Source organism: Eptatretus burgeri, chromosome 4, assembly GCF_056783735.1.
Source record: "Eptatretus burgeri isolate ZD-2024b chromosome 4, Ebu_testis_v1, whole genome shotgun sequence".
Classification (NCBI taxonomy): Eukaryota; Metazoa; Chordata; class Myxini; order Myxiniformes; family Myxinidae; genus Eptatretus; species Eptatretus burgeri.
In genome coordinates this window covers 39,846,472-39,861,917 of record NC_140964.1, presented here as the reverse complement: position 1 = coordinate 39,861,917, position 15,446 = coordinate 39,846,472, and the positions used below count along the sequence as shown (strand labels likewise).

General features: G+C 43.1%; 1 protein-coding gene across 6 annotated transcripts; it reads right to left on the bottom strand.

Moving 5' to 3' along the window:
- Positions 1–314: 314 nt before the first annotated feature.
- LOC147027855 (RNA-binding protein, mRNA-processing factor 2a-like) lies at positions 315–13,007 on the bottom strand. Of its 6 annotated transcripts, none has more exons than XM_085877538.1 (8): positions 12,558–13,007; positions 11,334–11,411; positions 11,090–11,128; positions 10,122–10,184; positions 9,645–9,798; positions 2,510–2,671; positions 1,962–2,044; positions 315–823 (listed from the first exon to the last, which is right to left on the bottom strand). In XM_085877538.1, the coding sequence occupies exons 1-8, from the start codon at positions 12,570–12,572 to the stop codon at positions 815–817; spliced, it is 603 nt and encodes a 200-aa protein (XP_085733664.1). In that variant the 5' UTR covers positions 12,573–13,007; the 3' UTR covers positions 315–814. The 6 variants fall into 6 exon arrangements, with proteins under 6 accessions (XP_085733664.1, XP_085733661.1, XP_085733665.1 ...); XM_085877535.1 differs by lacking the exon at positions 12,558–13,007 and adding an exon at positions 11,716–12,017; XM_085877539.1 differs by lacking the exon at positions 12,558–13,007 and adding an exon at positions 11,716–12,015 and having other exon boundaries at positions 2,538–2,671.
- Between the last annotated feature and the right edge of the window lie 2,439 nt (positions 13,008–15,446).

Genomic DNA, 15,446 nt, shown 5'->3' with positions numbered 1-15,446 from the left:
AGATGGACGTTAAACTACACATACCATCTGCCGGAATTAGTCTGTGGACATGAAAGATCCCACGATGTCCTTCGCAAAGAGTAGGTGAGCTATTGCTGGCAGCCTGAACAAATTCCAAATTCCTGCCCTAACCTATTGGAGGGTGTTAGTCGCACCGTCACGGCACAGTCGCACCCCCCCGTAACTGATGCTAACCGATGGAGTGCTGCACATGAAAGAAGTCATCGTGTTAAAAGCAAGTGGCAATTATACAACAGTATGCGGTACAATTTGCAGCGAAAAAAAAAAACCCTCTGCACACACGGACAACCGCATTAGTACAGCAACTGTACTTTATTCAAAGTAAACTTGCAAAAAAAAACCAAAACAGCCAAGTTCACGTATCAGCCACAGATGTCGGTGTGTAAAGTGCGCAGCAAATTCCATCTGGGACAGCAAATGGGGAATGCACGAGTGAAAATTTCCTTCCAATTACAGAAGGCAACTTGAACGAAAGGCCATAGGGTGGCGAATTCCATTTAACTGGTTTAGAGGCTCGCAACAGCTTGTTAAAGGACAAGTGTTGCTTTGGCCAAGGACAAAATAAGAATTTCAATATACAAAGTGTGCAAAAGCTTTGTAAACAACAACAACAACAACAAAAATAATCACAGCGTCACAATCATGCAGGTATTGCCTATTTTGTCAATAAATCCAAGGGAAGAAATAATGAATCAAATAATTAGTACAACATTGTCGAGGTGTTGCTGATGGAACATATTGTCAAGTTCCACTGAAGCGTTCCACGACAGTAAAGGGTCACCTCAACTTCGGCTCAATAAATCTGCAAAGACGAAGACAACTTATGAGCTCCAAATGCCATCTCAATGAAAGTTGGATAGAAATGTTGTTCCTTCAAAAAAACAAAAACAAAAAACCCCGGTTGTAGTTGGTGGAACATCGACAATGAAAATTGAAGGCACCATCAACTGGGGTATATGTGCGCAGTCGGCAACGCTCAGTTCTGCTTCGATCACAGAGTGGTCTTCGACCAGGACTGCGTGGGTGTTAAGAGTTCTCCAAAGGTGGGGAAGGGGCATTGCACGACTGCGACATGCAGAATCACGTGATCTCCCACACCTCATTGGGAGGACAACAATGCTGGTAAACGATGCCTGCATCATCCTGGACAAAGATCACTTGGTGGTCGAGACCGACCTGAGCCTTACCCACTGTGAAGCTGTACGAACGAGTCGGTGCTGCTTTTGGTTTTGAATGTTGTACTTTGGATTAGAGTTTCAAAATGCAAAGGCACATCCAATTTGAAGATCAACATAAAGCCTTTAATTGGTTACAGAAAAGGCAATCTTGTGCATAATGGAGCAGCCCACGACTCAATAAAGCTAATCCGTAAATGAATGAAAAAAAAAAAGGAGAAATGATCATTACAATGCTTGTGGCCGTGTTTTTAAGAGTTAGATTCCACCATTCCGACACTAGATTTCCACCAAAACCAGAACTTTAACGGCTGGACCGCCTTGGAAAAATTCAATGACCAGGACCTATGGCGTCCACCCAATTAGCCTTTTTGCATTCATTTTCCACAGTCTGGGAGTAATTTGTTTAAAATTGATTTTTAAAAAAGGTTGTCATCAAAAAGCCAACTGCAGTTCCACATTTAACAATGTCACCTTTCAGTAGAGTCAACGTTGGCATTCCCAAGTTCGTCTCACGTCACAACACGATAAAGTATTTTTGACAATTTGTTGTCAACGTCAGTCTTACAATTCCCAACTTCCCTGTAATGGATGACATACAACAAAACAGAGGTCTTTAACAGACAGGGCTTTGAATACCAGAGATGTCAGCTTCAAATCTTTCAAAGTGGGTTAAATTCATTACTTAACTCAAAATAGTTCATTACAAACACATTCAGGTCCCATGGTCACCGGATACCGATTTGCTTTCCATTCCGGTCATACCATCATGGGCCGGGCCTTCAAAATGACTGGTGACCTTTGCATCGTTGCATCGCAGACTCCGCCGGAGATTGAAACCAATTCGTCTGTAACGATTCATTTATGAAAATTGACCAACAATCAAAATGAACCACAAATTGCTTCACTCCGAGCACAATTTAAAAAGAAAAAGTGAATAAATTTCAATCCGTTTATTCATTCGTCGGATACAAAACCACAAAGCTCTTCACAACCCGATGCCAACGGGTGGAAAGCACGACACGGGATAACCGGAACATCCCGTGCCAAGCTTTGTAGCATCCCTGCTAGCAATATATACGGTGAATGCATACCCAATAGGATTCCACTGCACAACTGCTGTGCTGTTTGTTCATTGTTTACTGGGATAGACAGGGTACTTTGGTTGCGACCAAGCCATTGATGTGACGCACACGCACACACACAAAATTCAGGAAAATTAGATTGAAGCCAAATCACATGTTGAAAAGGAACACACCACATCAAAAAAATTTTTAAAAAGTTTTATGGGTAAACTATACCATGCCACATACTTTGCACTTCACTTGCACAAGTCTTCACCTGTGCAGCATGCAGCAGGGACAAGTGAGGGAAAAAGGGCGCAGGTGTGGTGAGTGCAGAACTTAGATCTGTGGCGTAGAACGACACAGGGTTCCATGGATCAGAGGAAAAGAATGAAGAACCCATCAATTCATCTGCAGACAGCAACATGCAAATGTTTTACTACAAATGGTTATAAATGCAAAGTACTTGGGTGAAGTGTGTGTGTGTGTGTGTGTGTGTGTGTGTGTGTGTGTGTGTGTGTGTGTGTGTGTGTGTGTGTGTGTGTGTGTGTGTGTGTGTGTGTGTGTGTGTGTGTGTGTGTGTGTGTGTGTGTGTGTGTGTGTGTGTGTGTGTGTGTGTGTGTGTGTGTGTGTGTGTGTATATCTTCTTCCTCTTCTTTCAGCTGCTCCCGTTCGGGGTCGCCACAGCGGATCATCCGTATGATCCACATAGTGATTTGGCACATGTTTTACGCCGGATGCCCTTCCTGACGCAACCCTGGTCGCCTCTTACGACGCAGGGATAATATAAATATATATATATATATAAATAACTAAAACTCTCATCTTGTATACATGTATGTATGTATGTTCCCGAAATACAGCCAAAACCGTACACGATACTGCAAACATTTTAGTGCCACCTTACTCACCATTCTCCTGCCGTGTGCAGTATCAAGTTTCGTTCAAATCGGGCAACGAAAAATATTATTAAAAAAAATCAATTCCCGATTCAGTCAAGTATTCTTCGGGAGAATTTGATCAATGCAAACAACTTCAGCGGAAAAGTTCGCTGGAGCTTTGTTTTTTTTTAATGATTTTTTTTCATGAGCCGCTGTCACAACGGGAACCCAAAGGGTTCACGGGTCATCTAGTATATAAATCAAAAGGTCATTGGGGCCATGCCACCGCCAACAAATTATATGTTTAAGGTGTTATTTATTTATTTACAACTTAAGGCACCACCCACTAGTACAGCTACTCAGTAAGGCAAATGCAGCTGGAGATGGTGGTGACAAGTTTTTTTTTTAATCCCAGTAACAACCACCCTCTGGTGTACTGTACTTGAACATGACCTCCCATACAACTTCAGTGTGTGAGGCTCCATCATACAGGGTGCCCCATATAAAAAGTAAGATAAAAGTGCTTTAACTTGTTTTTTTAATCAGAATGGTAACATCAGATCAGTGGTTTCAGGAAGACAGTGCTCCATCCCACAAGAGCCTTGTTAGTCATGGAATTTATCTAAATCACTGCACACTACCACGTTTTAACTCATTTCATCTAGCGGTTCAGGAGTGCATACGAAACAGACAGTATTATACAAGGATAATCAGATATATAGGGCTCCTGGTGTTGGCGTAGTGGTTAGGGTGGCTGGCTTGGGATCTTAGGATCCTAAGTTCGAGCCTCGTTGGCCACAGAATTAACACCAGGTGTGGTTGACTCAGCCTGTCATCCTGAGGTCAGCAAAATGAGTACCAGTGTACTGGAAGAGGGGTACAGCATCAGCTGCATAGTCATACCCAAACAAAAATGATAGTCACCTGGCAGCCCAGCTGCCATACGCAAGAAGAATAAGATATATTATAGTTTACTTGGAGAGAATCAACGCATTTTAATCTATTAACCCGTCCCCCGCATTGTGGGAGACTGGGTTTTGCACACAATGGGTCTGTCTGTCCAGGCCGTTTGAGCTTTTATCACTAGATTTTCAACAAATCATTATTATGAGAAAATAGTTAAAAATTGGGTCAAATGTCAAAGAGTAAAGTCACAGTAAGTACAAATCGGCATCATCAACCTGTCCACCACACACCAGCTGGTTTTTTATTTAATTTATTTATTTAAAAAAATAATTATTACTTCTGCGTTTCTTTATGTCCGCTTGCATTTTGAGATGCTTCCCAGTTTACCCATTTCAGTTTTTGGCACCAAATTCTCAACAAACTAATCATAAAATTTCTGGTTTTGTCAAATTACAACAAAGAATACGAATTAACATTTTTACTCTTTTTTATTTTTTATTTTAATTTTTAACCTCTGCCACCGAAGGTGGACGAAGATTATGTTTTCAACCCTATCTGATTGGCTGCGAGCAGGATAAATCAAAACGCTGTGGAAGGATTCGGATGAAATCTGGTGGAGAGGTTTCGTGTGTGACAAGGAAGAACCGATTTGGGTTTGGTGAATATCCGAATCCGATAATTTTTTTAAACAAGTGACCTTATTCATAGATAGTGAGAGTCACCTTGTGGATTGATAACCTGAATATTTGTTTCCCAAGTTCATTCAAGTTGTGTCCAACTTTTGGTGATATTCATAATCAGATTTCTCCAAACATCCCTATCCTGCACTGCTTCCTGAAGCTCTTGAAGAGAGAGCTTGGTTGTAGCCTTAACCCCATCCATCCAGCACATACAAGGTTTCTGCAGGGCTCACACAGCCCACTATCAACCCCCTTATGGTGAAACTATCTAAATCCAAGATCACTGCTAACCTCCACTTATTTGTTCTTCTTCCCCCCCTCCCATTCCCCACCTGTCACTTCCACATCCTCTTCAATCTCATTCCTCCCTCCAGGTTTTCAAGACAGTTGTTCACCACCATCTCAGATCACCCAAATCCAAAACCATGATCTTTTCTACCCTCGTTAACCCCAAATACCTCCTCTCAATTTTCCAGTTTTCCCTCCTTTATCCATGTTGTCCACCCCATACATGCATGCTTTGTTGCGTCCTGTTTTTGTCTGTTACTTCCCGATCCGTTCAGTGTACTAGTTCTTCCACGAGCCTCGACTATGTATACAAAAAAAGGTGCTTGCCACAATTTGTCTGGTATCCTGTTCACAAAGTCCACCTCTGCAAAAAGGTTTTTTTGTTTTTGTTTTTGTTTTCAACCTTTATTGCCTCTGCCACAAACCTGTCTGTCTGGTTGCTTGTCTGTCTGTGAACAGGGCATCTCAAAGTTGTGGACGGATGCAGACAAAACTTGGTGGACAGGTTGGGTGTGTGACGAGGAAAAATTCATTAGACTTTGATGAAGATCGAGATCTGGATCCGAGAATTGTTTTTTTATTTTTAAGTGATTCTTTAACATTGAGAGATGGGATGAAAAATGATACATAGCATGATATTTCAAAAAGTGGTGGATGAGTGATGACAAAACCAGGTAGAAGAGTTGGTTAGGTGACAAGAACAAGCCAATTTGATTTTGGTTCAGGTCTGGATCCGTATCCTGCCTACGAGTGTGACACAAAACGTAAACTCGTCAGCCTGGCAGAAGTATGCACTCCAGCAAGTGCCTTTCTCGTTTGAACTGTGTACGCAATTGTGAGCTCATTCTCCACAACTCCAGCATTCACTCCCCTGGCTCATTTTGGATACCATATCCATGCTTTCATGCAATCCCTGGTGCTCCTGATTCTCCAACAACAATTACACCATCTTTTTTAGGAACCTATTCTACTAGTTTATGAAACTTTCCATAAAACCACATTTGTGTTCATCTGCTTCAGAAGTTGGAGCATATATCAGAGTGATTTGATGGTGGTGTCCACTGGATGTCCTTTCAACCTCTGATATTTAACCTGTCATTGTAGCCTGGTGTTGGCTCAGTGGTTAGGGTGGCGGCTTGGGATCCTAGGGTCCTAAGTTCAAGCCCCGTTGGGCCGCTGAATTAATACACCAGGGAGTTGACTCAGCCTGTCATCCTTCCGTGGTCGGCAAAATGAGTACCAGTTCCAGTGTGTGTACTGGTAGAGGGGCACTGCATCAGTGACAGTCGTGCTTCAACAAATGATAGTTACCCCGGCAGCTAAGCTGCCATACGACCACCACCTGTCATTGACTGCGTTACATCCCTGTACTTACTGCAAATCATTGCCACTCCATTTCTTTTACAGGTTTCGTGACCACAAAACACACTGAAATTGTCAGACTGAAACTTCCCAACACCAGTCCATTTAAATTCACTTTTCCCCAAACTCTCTATCCCCTCTCCTCATTGAACTTGCATTCAAGCCCCGTCGGCCGCTGAATTAATACACCAGGGGGTTGACTCAGCCTGTCATCCATATTGGATAAAAAACCCCCAAAAACCTTAAACAAAAAAGTTGGCTCACACCAAGTCCTCAAGACTGCAGGGCATAGTCAAGTATCTACGGAGGGTATCCGTGCACCCCCCCTCCCCAGGACTCCACCAAACCAACTTTTTAAGCTTCTTTTTATGGTCCTATTACACATTTGAGATGTTAAAAAAAATTCCCGGCACTCTGGCGATATTCAAGATGTCCAAAATGGGTAAAATCATAGATTATGGTATACAACATCTCAAAAATGTGGCAAATTGGAAAAATTATCATTGGGATTTGATTTCTGATCATTAGTTACTAGTTTCTGATAATTGGGCTTTGTTGCCATTTTTAAAAATCCAAGATAGCGTCCAAAATGGCCACCAAAATCATAGAAAATTATACATAACAGCCAAAAACTGACATAATTGTAAATTATTCATTGGAATAATGTGTTTCTCATCATTAGTAACTAATACCTAGTGATTGAATTTTGTTACAATGCTTAAATTCCAAGATGGCCACCACAATAGGCAAAATCATAGAAAATTGTAAACAACAGCCTGAAACTAAGAATAATATACAGTAAATTAATATTTGGAATTATTGTAATACATGTTCCTGATTATTAGAAACCAGTAGGCCGATGTGGTGATTTATGTTTTGTTGCCATCCATAAAATCCAAGATAAAGTTCAAAATTGTTTTTAAAATGGTAAAATCATAGTAAATATCAAATGTCAGCTTCAAATAATAATAATAATACAGGGACAGAACCATGGAATATTCGTCTTGTAATTCTTATCAAGGATGTTTATTATTATCGTACTTGGAATTGAAGATGGCGGACAATTTGAAAGGCAGAAAAAACACACACACACACACCACACACCACACACACTCGTGCACTTTGAATATTTACATACACTCAAGTATTATGTGTACTAATCTTTTTATGTGTGTATTTTTTATTTTCTCTTTCCAGGTTAGATTAGTTAGCTTAGCAAGACCGTAGCTAGTCAAGATCAAAATGTCAGACAAGCAAGAAATAGTTTAATGCAATTGTCAAAATAAACTTGTTGAAATGGAAAGAAAATGCAAACGGGAACATTGTGTCATTCTTATGTCTGGAATAAAGCATGGATCGTTCACATAATTTTCAGACTTGATGAATCCAAATGATAGATTGGCACTTCTCAAAAATATACGGGATAGTCACTTCGCTTAACAACCAGGTTCTTCATATCGAATTACATCTGTCAGGGCATTCCTGATGAGATCCGGGAGAACGAGGGCCATCACCGAGGATGTTACCAAAGATTTACCCTGAACCTCCATGGGTTCACTGCGAGTAAAGCATCTAACGATCCTGAAGCTCCTGGATCATCTACCAGCTAAGAAGGAAGGGTAAAGTGCAAGAAAGCATCAGAAAAGATAAATTTTGAACCCGATTGTATTTTCTGTAATACTGATGGCCAAATCCATGTGAAAAAGGCAGGCATCGACACAAAGGAAGGCACCTCTTCATTTGAACGTGATGGATGGCAGAAAGTGCTGCAAATAGCAGAAGAGAACAATCATGAGTGGCAGAGCAGACTCATTGTTTGTAGCAGAGACCCAATACCACCCAAAATGCAGAAAGCAGCGTACAGACAATTGTCAGAAACTAGTAACCAATGATTATTTTTCCAATTTGCCACATTTTTGAGATGTTGTATACGGTATTCTATGATTTTACCCATTTTGGCGGCCATTTTAGATGCCATCTTGAATATCACCAGAGTGCCGGGGATTTTTTTTTGTTAACAGCTCAAATGTGTAATAGGACCATAAAAGGAAGCTAAAAAAGTTGGTTTGGTAGAGTCCTTGGGGTGGGGGGGGGGGTTGGTGCACGGATACCCTCCGTAGATATTCCCCTAGTATGTATTTCTATGAATACCATCTCGTTTGAATCAGTGATGAGACACGTAGGACCAAAGCAGGTTCTAATAAGCAGGGAAAAATCTCCATCTGTTTTTGTCCCTGGCTCCCCCGACAATGTGGGAGATGGGGGACATTAAAACGAGCTCCGTCCGACTAACCGATCAACCGTCCATGTATTTTTGTGTACGTAATATTTCAAAAACCGTTGAATATTTAGCTTTCATATTACAGAGATCTATTCCTCATGAAATTATCTCAACCCAATTAGGTCACACCGGTGATTGGCTAAATTGTTGCCATGGCAACCATCTCGCTAACTTGGCTTGTGTATGTGATAATTCAAAAACCGTTGAACATTTTAGCTTTCATACTACACAGATGTATTCCTTGTACAAACCAAAAGGCGGGGGACCTAGAGTATCAGCTCCTGGTTTCCTTTGTTCTCGTTAACTGCAATGGTGGGTAAGAACAGGTCCTCTAATATGGTCCAATATAAACACCAATATTTTCATGCCAAGCAAAATAACCGACAACTACATCATAAAAAGACGAAAATCGATCTGATCACTCTGAGAGCACAAAAGTCTGACAAATGTCCCCATAAAGTTATCATCCGAGGTAAAATGCGATAACGTCGCTAAATCACGAAAAATAATCGGATTTTCCACAAAATTGATTTCAGTTGAACGTGAGACTGCACAAGCAACTTGTAAATAAATGAAATCATTCGTTGATTAAAAATTTGTCAGAAGCCGCTTGGGGAGTGGTTGGGGAGGAGGGGGGCGGTGTCGGAAAAGCTCTCGTGTCTTACAAGAGGTACAATCCACAAAACTCACCTTATTTTTCTCCAAATACAAGATAACATTTCAAAATACAAACAAAATATAAATACAATTTGTGAGATATTGGGAGACAAACAATACGAACCCAAATCGCACCCTCCACACTACCACTCCTTTAGTCTGCAAACAACCCCTGCCAGACTTGTGCATATGTAATAAATATATGGTCCCTGCCACACACACACCTTCCAAACCAACCCCCCCCCCCCCCCACATAAAAATAAACAGACAGTCGTTTGTGAAGGCCACATATGAAGCATGTACACTTCAGGACACCGATGGATGCTTACATGGGTCCCTGGGAAAGAAGGAAGTTCCGATCGCAGGACTCAGTGGGGTGAACAAAGTAGGGGAAGGAGTCGTGCGGGGTTTTCCGGAGCGGGTGTTGGCCCGAGCAAACTCCAACCGCATCGTCCGAGGGCTCTCTGGGTCGAAGCGCACCCCCTGGTGGAGACAAACACCAAAACGAGGCAAACTGAGCGAACCTTCCTCGAGAACACCTGACCGTGCAAGAGGGAGCTCACAACCCGGTCGTCCAACAACCTTTAAGCGAGATGTGAAGCTAATGACCCACACCAAAAGGTAGCCAAGTGAGACCTCCACGAGTGTGTATGCAGCTCTGTTCATTGGAGACCACTCGAGGAGAAAAATTCCATCAATAGCAGGCCAAGAGGGCCAGGCTAATTCATATTTCGTAGGTGAACAAATAAAAATGTGGGAAACAAAAACACTAGGAGTGCATCCATGCATTCCGTAGCAATCCTTACATTGAGCGAGTTCAGCGCCTTCTCGGCGTTGGGACGTTTGTCAAACATGACGAACCCCACAGGCTGTGGGAAATAAGAAGAGGGGTGGGAAGACAAACAAATACCCACAATCACCACAATGAGTGAGATGGGAATTAAAAGGGTGGGGGGGGGTTCAAAATGCAGCACAAAGTTGGTGGAAGAGGTATACATTATAAAGATAGGAAGGGGGTAGGGGAGGGAACAAATCATATGAGGGGGGGGAGGACAAAGTATAGTACAAGGGTGTGGGACAGAAAAGATATTGGGGGGGTGGGTTGGGACAAAGAATTGTATGGGGGGGAGGGTGTGGGACAAAGTCACATGGGGAAGAAGGGGTGGGACAAAAATCACATGGGGAGGAAGGGAGAAACAAAAATCCAATGGGGAGGAAGGGGGGACAAAAATCACATGGGGAGGAAGGAGGGACAAAAATCACATGGGGAAGGAAAGGAAGACAAATATCAAATGGGGAGGGGGAGAGAAAATCACATGGGGAAGAAAGGGGGGTGGACAATATATATTTTTGGAGGAAAAGTGAGGGGCGGAGGTAGGACAAAGCATAACACGAGGGTGTGGGACAGAACAGAGTATTGGGAGGGGTGGGTTGGGATATAGAATTGCATGGGGGGGAAGGGTGTGGGACAAAAATCACATGGAGAGGAAGGGAGAAAAAAAATCACATGGGGAGGAAGGGGGGGACAAAAGGGAGACAAATCTCACATGAGGAGGAAATGGGGGGGGGGACAAAAATCACATGGGGAAGAAAGGGGGGGACAATATATCTTTTTGGAGGTAAAGTGGGGGAGGGGACAAAGTATCACGAAGGGATGAGGGAAACATAATGTGTGGAGGAGGGGGGGACAAAGTATCATATCGGGGGGGGAGGTGGGGGGGGTAGGGAGTGGTCGGGTAAGGGATAAATTACATTTGTTGCAAGTGATTCATACCTGCTTCGTTGTCGATTTGAGAAGAGAACCAACATAACCCTTGGTGCGAAAACGAGATGGGTGGGAAAGAAAGCAGGCATGATCAGAAGTTGGGAATGTTGGGAACATTGGGAGATTCGGGGGGCGGGGCACGTGGAATGAGTACAAATTGTGCTCGTGACGTATTTGTGCCCAATTACTACACAGCAGGTACATTAGGGGCCTCGTTTTAAATAGTGACGTAAAACCACAAACACACGCACACCTTGTAAGGTCTGAACAGCAAATAGAGCTCTCGAGGTTTGATGTCCATCGGAAGACCACTTATGAAGAGCGTCCGTACCTGTCGGGCGAAACGCCCCCCCCCCAAAGGTTCATACAAAATGTCACGTGGTCTCGAGCACCGTTTCCCACGAGAAGCGCGAGCACGAACCGTGGTGCCAGGTGCGCACAGCGCACAGTCTCGTTTCACCAGGTACGAAAAATCGCGACCGACTTTACATTATATTAACCAAACAAACAAACAAAAAAAAATCCATAAACATCGATAACATCAAAACTCGCATCGACCAACTGTGATCATCGTCCAAGGAAAACCCCAAACTAAGCAAAGGTGTTTGCGATGAATCGGAAGGTCGTCAATTCACCTCGTCATCTGAACTAGCGATTGCGTGCTCGGGCTCGATGTCCAGAGGGAGGGAGTTCATTGTTCGATGGATTTTAAACTCCACCCAAGTTAAAATAAAAAAAATAAAAATAAAAATAAAATAAAAAATAAACACCAATCCTCTGGCAGGTACAATGTGGTGTCTGCGACAAATGTCAGGTAAACGAGCTCGAGCCGTGAGCGGCAAACTGCACGTGTTCGGGAAGCCGCGACGTCCGTGACTGGAACCGCTACTCTCACTCTGACGCTGCTAATTATAACCACGGGCGCAGCAGGTAAGCGATGCGTGACGTCATCGCTTCTCTCTTCCTGACGACATTGATGACGCGACGCTCGTGTCCTTTTAAATGTCCTCTCATCAAAGAGAGCGCTTTGTGTTATATGTAGTGAGGGGAATAAGGGAAAACATCGTTACACGCTGGACAAAAGGGGCAAATTTTTTTTTGTGCCTCAGGCCTAAGTCACATTTGCTCTACGGCGAGGATACGGCGGCCGTACGCCCCCTGAATTGGCAGAAACGTGAGGTGGCTTCAGGGTGGCCCTACGCCGTTTGGCTATCTTTTACAGGCCGTAGGGGTCGCCGTGGAATTATAACGCGGAGTTATAACTTTTTTTGATTTCTACGTTCGCCGTAGCAATTCGACATGCCGTAGTTGTGTTCCACGTCGACCGTACGTAGAGCGTACGGTGGACTTGGGTTATTCGTGCGGCTGCCGTAGTCTCTTATCAATGAAAAATGAATTTTGCCCTAAAAACCGAATACATTTAAAAAAAAAACCGAACACAACGTGGCGTTCATGTTTGTTCCCGTGTCTCCCCCACCTGTTCGAGCCGCATCTTCGCGCTTTGTTTGCTCAGTTCGTCGGTGGAAGTCCTCGTGAAAGCATCTCTCGTGTGTCGATCGATACTTTACCTCGTGTTTTCACCTTGATTTGTGCTGTTTTTTTTTTTTTTAACTCATCTTGTGTTTTAATTAATAACAAAAAAGCAATCCGATCACGTGGTGTGACGGACTGTCGGGCAAGGATTGAATTTCACAGCAAAACCGGTTGTAATTTGGAATATCCATGATTACCTCAGCCCGATGCGTTTGATGAAAGTGATTGTGGTTCTGGGGGCATCATGTTTGATGAGCTGCCCTGGGGGCAACGCTCGCAGAGTGCGCGAGTGATCGGAACCCAGGCCGGAGCTCGAGCCTGTGTGAACCTTTGGATGTGGTGATTGTACCAGTTTACATACAATACACCGCCACTGAAGGTCATTTACTCATCTTATTTTATCTTAAGCATGGGGAATTTCAGTTGGAAGTGTCTTGAAATGGGTTTTCTTGGGCTCCAGGAACGGATTAATTCACTTTCCATTATTTCTTATTGGGAAAATAGTTTGGGAATCCGAACTTTTTGCAATCCGAACAGCCTCCCGGAACGAATTAAATTCGGATTCTCGGGGCACCACGTACTGGTATATTCCGAACTGTTATATTTTTGTTTCAGTAAAAAAAGAACTGGTATATATACCCAGTGCTGGATTAACCATTAGGCAGACAAGGCATGTGCCTCAGGCCTAAGTCACATTTGCTCTATGGCAAGGATACGGCAGCCGTACCCCCCCCCCACCTGAATTGACAGAAACGTGCGGCGGCCGCAGAGTTTCTGCGGTGGCCCCAGGGTGGCCCTACGCTGTTTGGCTATCTTTTACAGGCCATAGGGGTCGCCGTGGAATTATAACGCGGAGTTATAACTTTTTTCATTTCTACATTTGCCGTAACAATTCGACAAGCCGAAACAAAAGAACTGGTTAAAAAAATGAACCCACTCGTTACCGTCCGTCTGGCCACACGCTCGCCTTTGGGCCCCCCTGCGGGCACCTTGAGGCTACCTTGAAAATTATATGGCAGCCGCAGGGACGCCCTAAGGTCACCGTGCGACATCAAATCAAAGACCGTACGGCACCACCACGTTTTCGGTCTCCACAATTTCTAAATACACCGTGCGGCTCCCCCCCCCCCAAAAAAAAAAACATGTGACTGCTACATTGTGTGACCGTGGAAATACTGCAGCTGCCCTATAATTGCTAGTGGCCGTAGATTTTGGAGATTCCACGGCCACCGTGGCAAATGTGACTTAGGCCTTACCTATGGACTTACTTAATAAAGAAATCCCATGCTCCAAAAAATCGGACCATATTTTCATGTGATTATGGGTCAAAATTCAAGATGGCGGCCAAAAATTATTAAAAATCGATAAATAATTATAACTTCGCTAATATTGGTCGTAAAAATATGTGTAAACGATCTACTTTTAGGTAATGATGCCCAGGGAGTCGATTGGACCATCAGATTTGGGATTAGATCATCAGGCACTAAGATAATGGTCACATGTAGAAAAAATATGGGTCGCTCAATACGAACATTGACATTTCATGAGACACATTTGTTATATGAGACATACTTTGCTGGATTCATATTTTAATAAATACTGAACCATTATATCATGTACATGTGTATATGAAGTACACTAATGAACACAAGCAAGTTAGTTGTTTTCGCAATTGCAGCTACACAGGTCAGTACAGTTCAGCCCAGATTTGATACATTTGCAGATGCGACAACCACGCTCGGATTTACAGCCACATTTGATAAGTTCAGTGCAAGCTTTTGCAGCTTCTGGTGTTGTCATCCAAATTGGTTCCCATTGGTCAGCCTGTAGACTCCATCGAAACGCTTCAGGCGACGGTATGATAACGTGGGCCTGCCAACTTGCTGACCAAATTCCAGCCTGAAGGATAACTCTCTTGACATATTGTACCAGTGCATCCTGCAACAAAGTAGTATGTACATTGCTATAAGACAAACTGATTGGGTATACACTAAATTTCAATCTTGCTATTTAATTCAAGCATTCTGCTTAATACCCTTAGTACTAAGTACATTAGTTGGTGGAATATTTTCAAGAGGTCTGCTTTTCTTGGAGAACAACTCGCGCCTCGCATCGTTTATGTCAGCATCATTGCTTGTTTTGTCTCAACATTTCCTTTCTTCTTACAGTTGTGAACCAAGAGCTGTGTGAGTGTCAGGCATGCTTGGGAGTCATTTACTGAACCTGCTAAATTTGGGCCATTGGATGAGCATGGACATTAACAATCTTGTACTGGGCGTAATCTTCTGCTGACATCCAGGGTTCAATTCGCCACTGAATGCTATCATTTCTTTCAGGATTTCCTCCCTACATATCTTGGCAACTCTGGCAAACAACTTAGCTTCTTCGTCATAATCATGGAACAAGAAAGTGTCTTTGAGTAGTTGCTGAATGCCTGCTGGGAATTCCAGGATTATGTTTTTTCCATCAGATTGCTCACCTAGTCCTAGCTGGGAGAAGTGATTGAGGAGTTTTTCTTTTAACTGGGTTTTATTGATAGTGGTATCAATGCCAAAGTCCCCAAGTCTTTTCTCAAACATGTTGTGTATGTTTGACAGTTTGAATAGGTACGTCCCCTCCTCGGCAGATTCCTCCATGTATGTTACAAGTTCAACAAATACTCTTGAATTGATCATTTTGGCTCGTTGATTCAGCTCACGTTGGTCGGCCCTTGTTGGACTATTCTGTCGCCTGTAACCACGATAATCATTTCGGTACTTTGTCAGACATTCTATATGGTACTTGAGTTCATTTGAGACCAGATCCCCACATAGTATTTTTGTAAGTACTTTGC